Source organism: Ursus maritimus, unplaced genomic scaffold (assembly GCF_017311325.1).
Source record: "Ursus maritimus isolate PB19 unplaced genomic scaffold, ASM1731132v1 scaffold_1, whole genome shotgun sequence".
NCBI classification, from domain to species: Eukaryota; Metazoa; Chordata; class Mammalia; order Carnivora; family Ursidae; genus Ursus; species Ursus maritimus.
The window spans coordinates 78,661,421-78,676,263 of NW_024423343.1; the positions used below are offsets into that span (position 1 = coordinate 78,661,421).

The following is a 14,843-nucleotide window of genomic DNA, read 5'->3' on the forward strand; positions in this document are numbered from 1 at the left end:
GAGAACTTCCACTTTAAAGAAGGGAGGCAGTGGTTAGAAGTGTGGTGACTACATAAGTTTAATTCCTGGCTCAGTAACTTACCAGCTATGTGACATAGGGCAAGTTATTCAATTTCTCCAAGCTTCCTTCACTTCCCTGATCTGTAAAATGGGAATAATACTGGTTCTTATATAATTGTTAGGACAAAATGAAAAAGTCACTAAGAGAAAACTTACATGCATGATGTTAGACAGGAGTATATTCCAATTAATAATGAAACAAACCTCTTGTCTTACATAATAGAATAGTGAATTACTGGAAATACACTTAACCTTTTGAAATTTAATATTTTGCCTAGTTAAGGAATGAAACATTTCTGTCAAAAGTATATCACTGATCAAAAAATAAAGCAGTATATACTAGGGATAAGTTTCTAAAATATTAGTCTTCACTGCTCTCCTTCCCACAAAAGAACCACCTTGGTAATAAACACTAAGCACAGGTGCAAATATTGTATTCTCTATTTTTAAAAAAGACAGAATGTGTGTGTGTGCAGGATATGAGTGTGTGTGATGCATGTAATTTTTTTTAAATGTGCCCTCCAGATATTTTTATTTTTCCTTTGGTATTTTGCAAAAGATATGCAAAATATCCTCAAATATACTTAGAGCCACATCATAATAACTGATCATAATGATGATCTTGAATTACTAGGAAAGGAGGGGTTCTCTCTTCAGGAAAGCAGAAAAATACAGTTTATATAAGTATTTCTATCTATATCGAATTACAAGATATCCCAGGACATGAGAGTTGCCCTTTTGTTTAAAAACAAAAAACACAAGAAACCCAACCAATCAACCTATTCATCCCATCGAAAACAAAAAACCCACATTCTTCAAGGTCTCTGGAAGGTTAATGGACTACAAGTACCAACGTTAGTTTCCTGAGAAAACCAAGGTATGGTGGTACTGCCCAGTGGAGGGCCAGTGCAAAGACAAATGGTTCTTGAATATGGTGAAAGTATTTTGTCACTTAAAAGTTTTTGAAAAGTACTGGAAAAATGTGTGTGCAAGGAACTGAAATGCCATCTGTGAAACAGTTACAACCACCAAAATAAGGAAGGCTTATTTTTCTATTTTACTTCAAAAGGAACAAATAAATTGGTCACCAGTCTTTGATAAGTTCTGGATTTGCCACATCTCCAGAAACTGTACAAATGGATAGTTCTTTTGTTTTACTTCAATTATTTATAACATGTATATCACATAAGGCAAATTCACTTCATGCTTTACTTAGTAAAATGGAAAAAAAAGCTTTCTCCAAACTTGGCACTAAGTTGTTAAGTTCTTAATAGCAAGGAGATACATCCAACTAAAAGCAGAATGAACACAGTCATAATACAAATCAAATCAAAATTATTTCCTTTATATCATCAGCAATGAGTAACTCCAGAGGTAGAATGGCAGAAACGAGCATGGATCCTATCAGGTCACAACCAATGACGAAATTAAATTTATTTTTTTCTGTGGTTTTGACCATAAATTGCTTTACACATTTAGGACCTGAATAAAAACCACTCTCAGCAGAAATCTTGGCCCATTAATTCAACTGACATATCAATTTACAACTTTCAGGACTGCAGATATAAAAATGTAAAGTATAAAATTATGTAAGTTTGAAATGGTTTTAATCATATTCATTAAAAATATTTACATTTCCCAGTACTTACTTGACAAAACCCCCTTGCAATATAATTCTACTCTAAACTTTTATTTATAAAATGAGGCTCATTTATGAGATTTCAATGAATGTTATACTGCAAATTGCTTACATTCCGTAAAATATTTTAAGAACTTTTCATATCAAAGGTAGTTTATATTGGATTATCTGAAACCCAATAGTGCCCACAGATGAGCTTCTTATAATTCTTTTCATTAATGCTTGGAAAGCACTGTGAAAATGAAAAGTGCTGTTAAGTGCTATCACCTCCCTTAAGTTTTCACTTATACTGTGTGCACATTGTGAAATAAACACATATGCAGCATGTCCATGTTTTGATATGTATTTTTATTTCCCTGCAGTTTTCACTTATCAAGAACAAGTAACAGGGAAAGTTGTCTGAACTAGTGCATAAACAAACATTCTGAAACACCACTACACGTATCTAATTTACAAGAACCGTATAAAAAAAGTCACTAAAACACTACACTATGAAGGTGTCCAACGCTTACAGTCAGACTTTTTCCAACCCGTTACTTGCCTTGTAGCCACAGGAAAACTCTCCAAAATTGAAAAGACAATCTTGCCACAACCCTCCCCCCCTCCCAACACCTGGGATGGCTCGATATCTAGACTTCCAATAATTATTGCAATGATATGATGCAATACATACCTGGTAAAATATCCTTTATGTGGTGTGTTACAGTTTTAAAGCCAGTTAAAATATGCAGTCTTCAGATAAAATGTAATCCTTGAAAAATTTTCTTATCTGCACAGTTTAAATGTGCTAGATGCATAATTTTTCCTAGTCCGTTTTTCCTGTGTAATTATTTTTTATAAACTGGTATTATAAATAGAAATATACATTCAAAACATATGGAAAGGTGAGTTACTACATTAAATTTGCATGTATCGATCCATCCCTTTCCCCTGCACAGTAATAGAAAATACTATTTTGCCTTGAACTTCATATTTGACAGTGAAATGCCACTAGTATTTACCAAAAAGTCCATCTAGTCAAATTGTGAAACAAAATGAACCAAGTGAAAACTTTACAGTTCCTTTAGAAAAAAATTACAAGAATTTCATTTCCTAGCTATGAATCTTTAACTTTTTAGACACAAAGTTGGATTTATTTTTACAAGATACAAAATGTAAACATGGCAAAATAAATAGTTAAAACAAGTGATGCAGGATCCCATTTCATGCTCATGATCCCATTAAAGAATTATTTTTTAAAATCCATTCAGTTGCAAATTCAAGTGCAAAAGCATGATGATGAATATCTACTATTCAAGTAACAGAAATAATATTGATGATACAAATAAACTATTTTACAAGGTAGTGATTTTCCCAATTTTACAAAATATACATCATATATCGATTTAATATCCGATATACTGTAGTCCGTTTAGGTCCATTGTTACGCTCTGTGATCCAGAGTGTCGCCTTTTGCATTCAGCTGGAATATGAATGACTGCACACCATCAGCACAGGTCAAAAGCCACATGTTTTAGGTTATGTCACTTCCATAGCTACTGTTGTCTCTGCTATTCCATTTAAGCCCAATCTTTCAGGTTCATGGTTCTCTCTAAAAAAAGACAAAGTGTAAAATAAACATTAACGCTCTCCAGAATAAGTTATCAGTTATTTACAAATACTTTCTACGTAACTACAACTAAACACGTACTTCACAAGAATATTCCCCATTTTTATCGTTTCTATACAGGAATGAGGACAAGTTTTTTCCAGCAAAGAAATCCTATTAATCCCTAATTACTTGATTATAACTGTTCACTTAGGAAACACAGTAATTTAACATAATAATTTCACTAGAAGCCAATGACAAACTACTCATGAAATGTTAACACAGGATCATTCAAATTTTTTTTCCAACAGATGAAGCATAAAATGCTCAAAAAGAATAATCATTAGAAGCACAGTATTACCTACTTTCTACCATAGTTTAATTTTATAGGTTTAAGGTGATGTAGTTATTAGTTCATGCACCTCAACTGTTTTCTGATTCACTGTTCTCATGTATTAGTATCATAGAAAGAAATATAAAAACATACCCTGAAATATATTATCACAGAGTTAGCTAAGCCCAGAATAGTCTCACTTTTAATATATACATAGAATAACTAACTTTCCCTTTGTGTATAATAGTGAAGAGAACACAAATTTTGATTTGAAAAGTAAAGCTCTTACGTGAAATTAATAATAACTCCTCTAACCTTCCCAACTGTCTATGCTACAAAAAAGTAACAGAAGACTGAAACTTCTAAAATATTTTTTGATTTTTTTGGGGGGGGTTTGATGGCTTCCAATTTGATGTGTTTTTCCCCCCTTGTTTTTTATACTTCTGGTTGGCATTTAAACATCCTACTAGTGACCTCAAACAAAATAATCTAAGTCACTGAGCTCTCCACTAAGCAGATCTCAGGATCTGTTAAAAAAGCATGGCAATCAAAAGACATCTATTGCTCAGGCAGTAAAAAAAAGTCTTTTTCCTCCCACAGGATAGCCAGCAGAGAGGGATGGAATGGTACTGGAAATACACAAACACACACACACCTTGCTATGCTGCTGATGGCACTGCTAGGAGTAACCTTTGGCACTCTGTCCATACTGGCAGCAACTGTGGCAAGTTTTAAGGCTGTTGGCGATGGTGCTGAAGTCCGTGTATTGATATGCACATTGACTGGAGAAACAACACTGACATTATTGAGGTGCACTGCATTTGTCAGGCAGGAATTGTTCATGGGAAGTGTTTGAGGACTGCTTGTGCACAATGCTGGGATTAAGTGGTTTGTAGTGGTGTGGCCAACTGTCCTTACAAGTTGTACAGCGGAAATCCCTGGGCTGGATGATAAAGCCATATTGGTGGAGTATAACGTTTTAGAGGTTCCTGAAGGAGAAAAAGAAAATCATTCAATTCATTATCATGAGACATTAATTAAACTCTCAAAAAATCAGGAGTTTAATAAGTGCAAACATTAGTATTCTAATTAAATACCAAATTAATTTTCCACATAATGGCCTCTCCAAAGAGAGTTCCTGATCACAACATACTTACCTGTTACAACCTTCAAAGATACATCTTTCTATTTGGCATAAAGGACTTTACAAAGTATTCTGCTGCATCCCTATTTGGAAAGTAGGAAATAGTAGGGCAGAGAAGTCCTCTCCGGAGGTTGAGAGCACATGGAAATGATAGTTGGATTCTATCAGAATTTACACTTGTGCAAGATGAAATCAGTGAGGAGGGGCAAAAAGGATCATGGGTATATCAAAAGCAAGTGGACAAGCCTATAGTCTGAGTAGTACTTGAAGGCTGATAGGAACAGTAAGCCTTTGAGGACTCGGGCTAGTAAGAAGCAGACAAGGTTCCAGAGTAATACTGTATTTTAAGAGAAGGAGTCAGAGAAGGCAGTCTGATGAGTATGTGCTAGTGGGATGGTAAACCCCATTTCAAACTTATTGAGAGATCAATCTGGATTTTATTTTGCCTTTTTATCACTGCATGGATAATTCCATGGTGATGGTTAGCAATTAGCTCAATACGTTTCCTAAAATGTGAGGCAACTGATAGTACGTGGATAAAACTAGGCAAGGTGGAAGAGTTACACAGGACGGTATCTAGTGGGCGCAGGAGGAAAACAGGGAGCAGGCTATATGTGAATTCTAGAAAACATTCAGCTATTCCACTACACCTATCCATAGAAATTCTGAAGTCCTGACCGACTTCTTGTACAATGTTCTCCCCTTGCATTTAAATAATAAAAATCGTATCTCCAATCACTGAGTTACAACTCAGAGCTAATAAGTACCACACGAAACCACAGGCTTACCTGAAGGCTGGACAACACCGTTTATGTTGTTGTGGCCAGTGTTCTGTTCCTTGGCTACCTCACTGCGACTTGGAACAGGCGCACTGACCACTGCGGATGCAGCAAAGTGGGCGCTGGCTGAGTCAAGTGTTTTAGACATACAGTCAGAGGTGCTTGAGCCCTGTAGATGAACGAAATTAAACTCTCAACTTTTCAGATGTGATTTCATGAATGTGAATATTAAGAAATGGGCAAACCAAAAGGCAGTTGTCTTTTTCATGCTGAACAGTTAGAGGTGTTCAGATTAAGTGATCTAGGACTCCACAGACTATTTTTGGCATATGAAACGGGGAAATAGTCTGACTAAAAACTGGGAAGCAACTATTTTGGAGAAAGAACTAGGGAATTTAAAACCTCAAACCTTTAATACTCTACTAATTTTTCCAGTAAGTGTTAATGAATGCCTTTAAAAATACTTGACAATCTGTCCAATACTATGGACAAAATGAAATCAAAGGAACTAACCATCATTTTTGTCACAATGTAAAAACATGTCTGGCCTAACCCTGCAGGAGGCTAGTTACCCAAGAGATTCAGAAAAAGCAAACAAAGTTTAATGTCCATTCCTCTTGATTCTGTATGAAGCTGGTCAGCTGTTACTAACAGGCAATAGCTCTAGAATGTAGGCCAGTCCCAAATCCACGTGGATGCTAGAGGAGTGCTGAGGGGTCCTGATGTCCCTAAGATCTTCATGCTGTTGGATTCAGGATTTCCAAGGTTAGTGTATTTAGTGATCCCCCGAGGATGAGCTGAACCTCCATCAGCAGACGCTGGCCTGAGAGCTCAAAGAGTACAACGAAGGCTGAGCTCATCTCAGTTACTTCTTCAGAATTACTTTTAGAATTATAAAGCAACAAAACTTAAGACCTAAAACACTAGATATCTTTCCTTCAGATGGCTCAAATTTGAAACATACTTTTCACTTGCAGTTTTATTTTTAGTGGCTTGAACAATAGAACCGTATACAGTTCTGAAGGCCACGAGTTCAAAGTAAGTCTTACAGGGCTTATATCAAGGGGTTTGCAGAGTTACTTTCTTCTGGCAATTTCATAAGGTATTTTTATTCTTATCCCTAGTGTATTCATTTAATCATGCCTGGTGGCCATTGTTTTCTTCAGGGGAATGTGATTCAAAGAGACAGGGGGCTATGTTGTTTAGGTTCACTGCATACAATTCAAGAGAATTACCTCTTAGCCCATGGGGCACATCTAAATGGCAATTAAACACACAGTTTAGGAAGTGGGTAGGAAAGTTATATTCTTGGAAAAAAACAAAACAAAACAAAACTGGGGCACCTGGGTGGCTCAGTCAGTTAAATGTCTGCTTTCAGCTTAGGTCATGAGCGTAGGGTCCTGGGACTGAGTCCTACATTGGGCTCCCTGCTCAGCGGGGAGCCTGCTTCTCCCTCTCCCTTTGTCCCCCCCCCCCCAACTTGTGCTCTCTCTAATAAATAAAAAAAGGAAAAAAAAAAGTTTTGGGGGATGCAGGGGTAGGGATGATAGTTCTAAGAGTATATAATTCCTTCTACAAATTCTCAATAACCCTTTAAAACAATGTAGTTTCTTTCCTAAATTACAAATACCATATTTGACTCTAGTACTTCCCTCATTAAATATAGTTTATCACGGTTATCCTCTGTGACTTGACTAAAATTGAAGAAAACTATGTAATTATGAAAGGAAAAAACAAGAATCATAACCGTGATTAAAAGCCAAGTTTACCTGTGCTTTTGGATGTGTCTGTTGCGAGGAATGCTGAGATTGCTGTTTCTGCTGAAGCTGAGCGAGCTGCTGCCGCTGCATCTGAACTAACTGCTGCTGATGGGTCTGAAACTGCTCCTCTGTGATACCCCCTGTTACTGGTAAAGGACATTCATTTCAGAAATAAGTGTGTTTTCAAGTACTTTTAACAACACAAGTAGAATACAATATAAAGTGATTGCACAATTAAGATGAAAAGCAACTGCAAATCATACCACTGCAAAGAACCCAATAAAAAGCAAAAGTGGCTTATGCTAACATCCATGATCTTCTAATGTCACATGCTAAAAAGTTCCTATATGTAGTGTTTACTACATAACATAGTTCTAACATGAAGACTCTAACCATTTATTCAGACTTAGTGTCTTTAAGATCACTCTTAGTTCACTATATCACGTGGTAACTATATAATGAGAAAAATTTTGATTTATTAATGCAAACAATAATAATGACTAAATGATAGCCTTCGTAAGAAAGCAGGACCATAAATGATCCTTATTGCTGGTTTCCATTTAAGATATTTTCTCCGATTACAAATCAGAGTAGAGGACAAAGATGTTCGTCTAGTATAACCATTAACTTAGTTTTAAGCCAATGGATTTGATGCTAACATAAGTTGTATCTATATAAATATGGGCTAGAAATCAGAATTGTTCAGAAAATTAAAGGTATAATGTATCCTCTGATGTAATCAATTATGCTGTGTTAATAAAAGTAGATTCCAAGTAAAAATAAGGCATCTAAAACTTTTGTTTACAAGATTAGCTAAGAAAAAGTTGTAATAGGAAACATTTTTCTTCACTTTCATTCACTAGTTTTCAAGTAGATCACTGATAAACTGAGTTGACACAAGCTATTTCCAAAGAAGTTAGTACATTATCAAAATCAAGAAATATTAAGTCCCATCAGAATACATCTACTACTAGAGTAATTTTGCTCTATTTTTCTTCATTGCTTTCTTTGCTCTCTTCCAACTATTTCTTTTAATCAGCAAATATTTACTATCTACGATGATGCAGAGTGCTACATTAAGAGTTAAGTGAATACAGGGCAAAATAAACTAAAAGGGTCCCGCTACAAAGTCCTGCGGTGTGGTTGGAAAGAAAAGATCCGTAAAAAGAAATACCAACTATTATGAGTCAACCTTTAAATGCAACTAAGCAATCAAATCAACAGGACCTAAAGGGGTTTAGCTAGAAGACTACACCCTCAACATAGGTTACTTAACTACCCCCCACTCCCAAGTTTTCCATTTGGTACAATTACAAATGAGAAGATTTTAAAAATGTGATGGTAAATTAGACATATATAAGTTATGAATAATAAAGTCTATTTTCTATGAAAAGGGATTAGGCCCCAGAGATGGATAAAACATTAGATATGCCTTCATTTCTGTTCTGCAACATTATCATCAAAATTTGTATTGGACTATGAAGAAAAAACAGTTCTTAGATAGCAATTTTATTTTTAGAAGATTAAAAGACCTGGGGCTACAACAGTGCTCACTCTAAAATTTTAATATTACCTGTATTTTTGAAGTACACATTAGTTATCTTACTGAATTACCAACAAAATCAAATGCTTTTCTTTGTTTGCACATGTTAAATTCACTGCAAGTGTTCTATTTTTAAATGAAAAAAATATTTTTAATTCTAAATTTACAATCTTCAAAATCAAATGAAAATGTGAAGTATTCATGAATTTCCAGCTGTTTGAAAACCTTGGGAAAGAGATGAAAAATAGTTTATTAGATAAAAGGCAGGAAGGAAAAATCTTAAGCTAAACCCAAATAAATCTGTTTAAGTCTTATGTGTACAAAGAGTGTGCCAATTCAAATGAAATGGACTTGGAATCTGGTGTTAGCGTGGTTTACTTCCTCAAATCCAGGATTATGTTCATCTAGAGCTAAATTTTTGTTGTGGTGAAAAGGCGGGGGAGGTTACAGTGATTAAGTGAGGAATAAACCAAGTTAAATGAATATACTTAATGGCTATTTCAAAATTGAGAAAGAAATGAGAACATTGAGACTCTTCTCCAAAATCTTTTAATTTAGAAAGTCATGAGTGAGATAGAAATATGTACCTAAATTAGTAGAAAGAACAAAAAGCACTTTTTAATTAAAGAAATTACTTTCGGTTGGTAGTCCATGACTAACAAAGTATTGCCAGACTATAGGGGTTCTACTTGCTTTCATATGAACAGATATCATTTACATATATGTTAAAGAGAAATGCTGGTAAGATTGCCTCTTTTGGGGAAGTAGGGATATGTCTGCTTATTGAGTTGAGACCATTAATTTGCTCAGGAACCCCATCCATTTCCCCACAGAAAACACATTAAAATCCCAAAACAACTCAATCCAAATTATTCAAATTAAGGGTCAGTGTTTCCTAACCTTTGTAAACCTAGGCTGACTTTGACACCAAAAATTTCATCCTTGATCCCATTACTGGTTGAGAATCACCGATATAAACTCTATTTAATTCTATAATATGGTTATGCTTTAAAAAATGACATTTATTTTTTTCTCTTTCCCTCAACTCAAACATTCTTGCCATCTAGTTCTTTCTTCCCTATAAAGTTTTGTGCTTGAAAACAAGCTGATGTTCCTCATTCAGAATTTTCTAGAGCATTGTGTAGAATTATTTCAACTCTTTAGACAAAAAGAGCAATTAGTAGTTGTGGCACAGAATTGAGACACATACAAAACCCCCTTTCTAACTAACCTCTTTCATTTTGTTAGGGTGAACAGAAAGTGGTAAGAAATGTATGATTTTAATGGCACAGGCACAGTACTGAATTTTCATTCTTAGGGTTGACTTAATGGTAGGTAGAGGTAGGTAACTTGGTAGGTAATTTGATTGAAAACACCTTCTCTACTGATTATTCTTCCTTTCATAAATTACTCAAATACTTTCACAAGAAATTTACTTTGTACACTGACTTGCAGTCATTAAAAGGCAAACATTAAAACACATTACGAAAAGGTTGCAGTTATAGTGTGAAGAAATCTACTTAGAAATGAAAGAGAGGATGGGGGGCCCAACCTTGGGGTACTGTAGTGGCAAAAAGGGGAATTGGGAATGTACAAAAAAGAAACTACCTTCTCCTGCTTAGAGCCAAGCCAAGTTCTTTCCACTAGTTGCTCATAGGTTGCTAGCTTAAAACTGAAATTTATGCTGGTCATAAATCTACCCTACCCTGCCCCCACAAGTCCTTTCAGTTTAAAAGTAACCACAAATTTTGTGAAGGGAGTAGTATTTCACTAATCTAGACAGATGGGAAGTGTCCTTTTACCAGAGTAATAAGTTTTCCAAATCTCTGTGGTTAATATATGCTAAGAGGTATACATATTATAGAATTTTTCTCTTTATATATGGCAAATACATCATTCTATACGTTAGTGGTATACCTGCATTTCAAATATTTTGTGTATATAACCAACAGTCTGTTTTTCACCAAAGCCCCTGACCTTTCTGGCTTTTTATTTTCTTTCCTTTTGTAATATCTGGCTCCTTACCTATCTTAGATTTATCAGTTGCTTTACTCACCAGATGAATCCATGTATTTTTTGTTAGAATACTTGTCACCACCCTTGGAATGTTGATTCTGTTTTCAAAATTCCTAGGCATTCCTCATTTCATCTTTCAGGGATGTGTTTCCTGTATGTTGGTCTGCTAGGCTGACCCCTTTATCAGCTTTCCCTCCCATATTCTTACAGTGATCTATCAAAAATATACTCAAGGTACCTGCACTATATTTTATACTGGTTTAATAATTCTAAAGCCCTAGATCACTGTTTCTTAAACTTGGGCCCACACAAGTATTCTTGAGTATGTGGGAAATCTTTACAAGCATTTGCTAACTTTTGTTTTGTTGATAAACTAGGAAATAAATTTAATAGAAACAAATTCTGAATCTTCTGGATGACCATCTCACAATAGGGTATGAACACAGGATTTTTGTGCTTGTGTGTGTCTTTTAAAAATTATCTTTTAATGCAGTGTTTCTTTAAGTGGGCTAATACAATGTGTATTCTTGGGAAGCTATGGATTTTTTTAAACACTAGCCTAGACCAAGTTTTCATAGTTTAATGAAGAATATCTAATATGGTAGTAAAGATTATCTAAAAGTCAAAATGAACATATTATCATCCAGTATTTCTTCATGTACAGTGTAGCTCTTTGTTACAAAAGTCTTATACACTTTACTGAAGTAATGCTGACTATATGCATTTTTGTTTGTTTTAAAAGACAGATCTGGGGCTGATGGGGGTAGGGAAGACAGACGACCTATTTTAAACCTTGTAGATCTTAGCGAGGAGTCAGGTGAAAGTTCACATAAACCATCGGAGCTACTGTGTGGATAAATATTTCAATCCTTGAAAGTCGACATTACTTGTCTAGGACTATACATATCCCATAATGCAACTCTCAGTTAAAGGGAAGCTAATGAATAGACTGCAAAGCTGTGGGGGTACAAAGGGTGAAGATCGGAGGTGAAGTCAGGGGTAAAAGGTGAGGGGATGAAGAATGAGGAACAAATGAAATGTGAAAATAAAGAAAATAAAGACCCATTTAAGGGGTGCTTGGCTGGCTCAGTTGTTAGAGCGTGTGACTCTTGATCTGGGGGTTATAGGTTCGAGCCCAACATTTGGTGCAAAGATTGCTTAAAAAAAAAAATCTTTAAAGGACCCATTTAAACTTCTGATACCCAACCTAAATAGTTACAACTGAAATTTCAGTATTATTTCCTTTAGTAGTCAAACTAAAATCTTTTAATTCCTGAAATCTGAATCTACTTCTCACACCTCTGGAAGAAACCCTAAGTCAAAAATGAATCCTTTTGAGTACCTTAGCTAGTTGTGAAAATGTAGTTTTACCTATTCAAAAACTTTCACACTTGCATACATTTTATGGCAATTTAAGAAAGAATGGGAAAAGATGGGGCGCCTGGGTGGCTCAGTCTGTTGGGCATCTGCCTTCAGCTCGGGTCGTGGTCCTAGGGTCCTTGGGATCAAGCCCTGCGTCAGGCTCCCTGCTCAGCAGGGAGTCTGCTTCTCCCTCTTCCACACAGCTTGTGCTCTCTTTCACTATCTCTATCTCTTGCTCTCAAATAAATAAATGAGATCTTTGGGGGGGGGGGGGAGTATGGGAAAAGAAACTGAAAAAATTAAAAAATCAGGAATTTCTCTTGGAAAACTGTCCAAAATGCTGGTGTTCTTACAAATTGGTAATGTTAAGATATTTGCAGCTGGTCAAAAAGGCTGCTGGTATCTATTCAATATATGAAGACAAATGAGGGAAAAAAATGCTCATTGCAATCATGTGCTAGTCAAAACTTAGGTTAAATGTAAATTAATCCAGCTCTTCAAGTCCGAACAAGCAACGCTAGCTTTCTCCTTCCTTCCATCATTCATTTTAAAAAGTAAACTTTACACCCAATGTGGGGCTTGAACTCACAACCATGAGATCAAGAGTCACATGCTCTACCAACTGAGCCTGCCAGGTGCCCCAAGGAAAGCTACTTTTAGATGTGCAATACATTTTGTTAAAGTTTTGGATTTAAGAACATAAAAGAACAGTTAAATAATACTTCAGTTTCAAATGGCTAAAAACTTATCTATTTATATAAAGAATGTAATACTTGCCATGTGCTGTAAGATTCTTGAAAGGATTATTGTCTTGTAAAACTGCAACTGTTAAACACTTAACATAGTGCTTTGCATATAATAATTCTAAATAATTATGTGTAAAATTAGTTTTCCTTGGTTATTCACTTGCTATGTTCAGCACAATCTACCTTTCCTTTCTCTGCCCTGCTTCTATTCTTTGAGAAGACTTTTTCAACTAAGAAAACAGATCTTCATTTTACTTAATACGTAAAAGGACATGTGTATTTGCTTTAAAACGAAGTCTTCAGTTTTAGTTCGTCTAATATCTAGGACATATATTTCAATTTATTTTAAGTCCTTTAGGTATGATATCAAAAATAACAATTAGAATATATTTAGAATGCAGGGATTATGACTTGAAAAATATTAACTGGGTTATTAACAACATAAAAGAAAATTCTTTACCACTAGCCCTCAAGTTCAATGTGACATAAATAAATACTACTGTCAAGTGTATCAGATTTCTATTTCTGATTAAACCCTTTATTTGTTGCGATTTCCCAGATGTGAAACAGAAAATTCAGTACTTATAATTTGTCTAGTTCAGTGATACACTCTGTAAGGTAAAAGTATGGTCCTATGTCAGTCTTGTCACTCTTAAAGACAAACACACTTTCATGACCAAGTCCACTAAGAATAAGCAGAAGGCAACAGTATTAATAAAGCCATAAAGATTTAAAAAAATAAAACAGATAAGTGTTCAATTCTTTTGTCTATGTCCTTCAAACATTAAACTACCAACTTTCTAAAAACTCCTACATCCTTCTCTTTAAGTCAATGAAGGAATTCCTATCAATATTTACTGAACTGTAATGGAATCCACTTAAATTATCTAACAAGAACTGAGACTATGTAATGAATAGAACTGGTATAAGTGGGTACTTAAAATTGTCACAGCTTTTGAACTGTTCATAAAAATGCTGTTAAAAGACTTGTTCCATTATGCATTTATATACCTGTGCCTAGTATTTTGAAACAAAACAAATGTATTTAAAAAAACCCCAAAAACCTTGTGGCCTCAATGACTAGAGGATCATAGCTGAGAAGGAAAACTTCAAACAAAATCCTTTACTCTAGCAACAGAATTAAATATATATTTGAAAATTTCTACTTAAAAACACTGATTTTAGGGGCGCCTGGGTGGCTCAGTCGGTTAAGTGTCTGCTTATGATCCCAGGATTCTGGGATGGAGTCCTGCATCGGGCTCCTTGCTCAGTGGGGAGCCTGCTTCTCCCTTTGCCTACTGCTCCCCGTTTGTGCTCTCGCTCTCTGTCAAATAAATAAATAAATAAATAAATAAATTAAATCTTTAAAAAAACAAAACACTGATTCTAATGTAGTTTGGTTAGGTTGCTTAAGTCTTGAAATTTGTCAAGGAAAGAAGGAAATGGTACTATGTTGAGAACACTAAAAAATTAAGACAGGAAATATACAGACCCAAAAGACTATTTTTTTTAATGGTAGGGGAAAGGCAAAAATTAAAAAACTTTACTGTCAATGATGTTAACATCACATATTTGTCACTTAAGTTACCTGAAAAGTGCATGCATGCCTAAGATACTTTAAATGCTTATTTTAGGCTGATCTATTATGATAGTGTCATAAAATTCTAGAGCTATTATGGAATTATTTAAGTTATGGTAATATATTCTCGATCAATACATAAAACGATGATATAATGATGATACAATAACATACACAACCAATGCATATTTTCTGGAAAAGAGTCAAGTCAAATCCTTCTGGAGTTTACTGGGAATGTACAATAGAAAGCTACAAATATCTGGCCATGTTCAAGTTGAGATGAAACATAAAAT

General features: G+C 35.0%; 1 protein-coding gene across 3 annotated transcripts in view; it reads right to left on the minus strand.

Moving 5' to 3' along the window:
* Positions 1–1,098: 1,098 nt before the first annotated feature.
* Positions 1,099–14,843, minus strand: part of EPC2 (enhancer of polycomb homolog 2) — a 117,290-nt gene continuing 103,545 nt past the window's right edge. For 2 of the 3 annotated variants that reach the window (XM_040645133.1, XM_040645142.1), the window contains exons 11-14: positions 7,314–7,450; positions 5,554–5,713; positions 4,277–4,610; positions 1,099–3,290 (exon numbers count right to left, since the gene is read on the minus strand). In XM_040645133.1, the coding sequence (XP_040501067.1) occupies positions 3,218–3,290; positions 4,277–4,610; positions 5,554–5,713; positions 7,314–7,450 (704 nt within the window). In that variant the 3' untranslated portion in view covers positions 1,099–3,217. The remainder of the gene's footprint in view (positions 3,291–4,276; positions 4,611–5,553; positions 5,714–7,313; positions 7,451–14,843) is intronic. The other variant, XM_040645137.1, reaches the window with a different exon arrangement.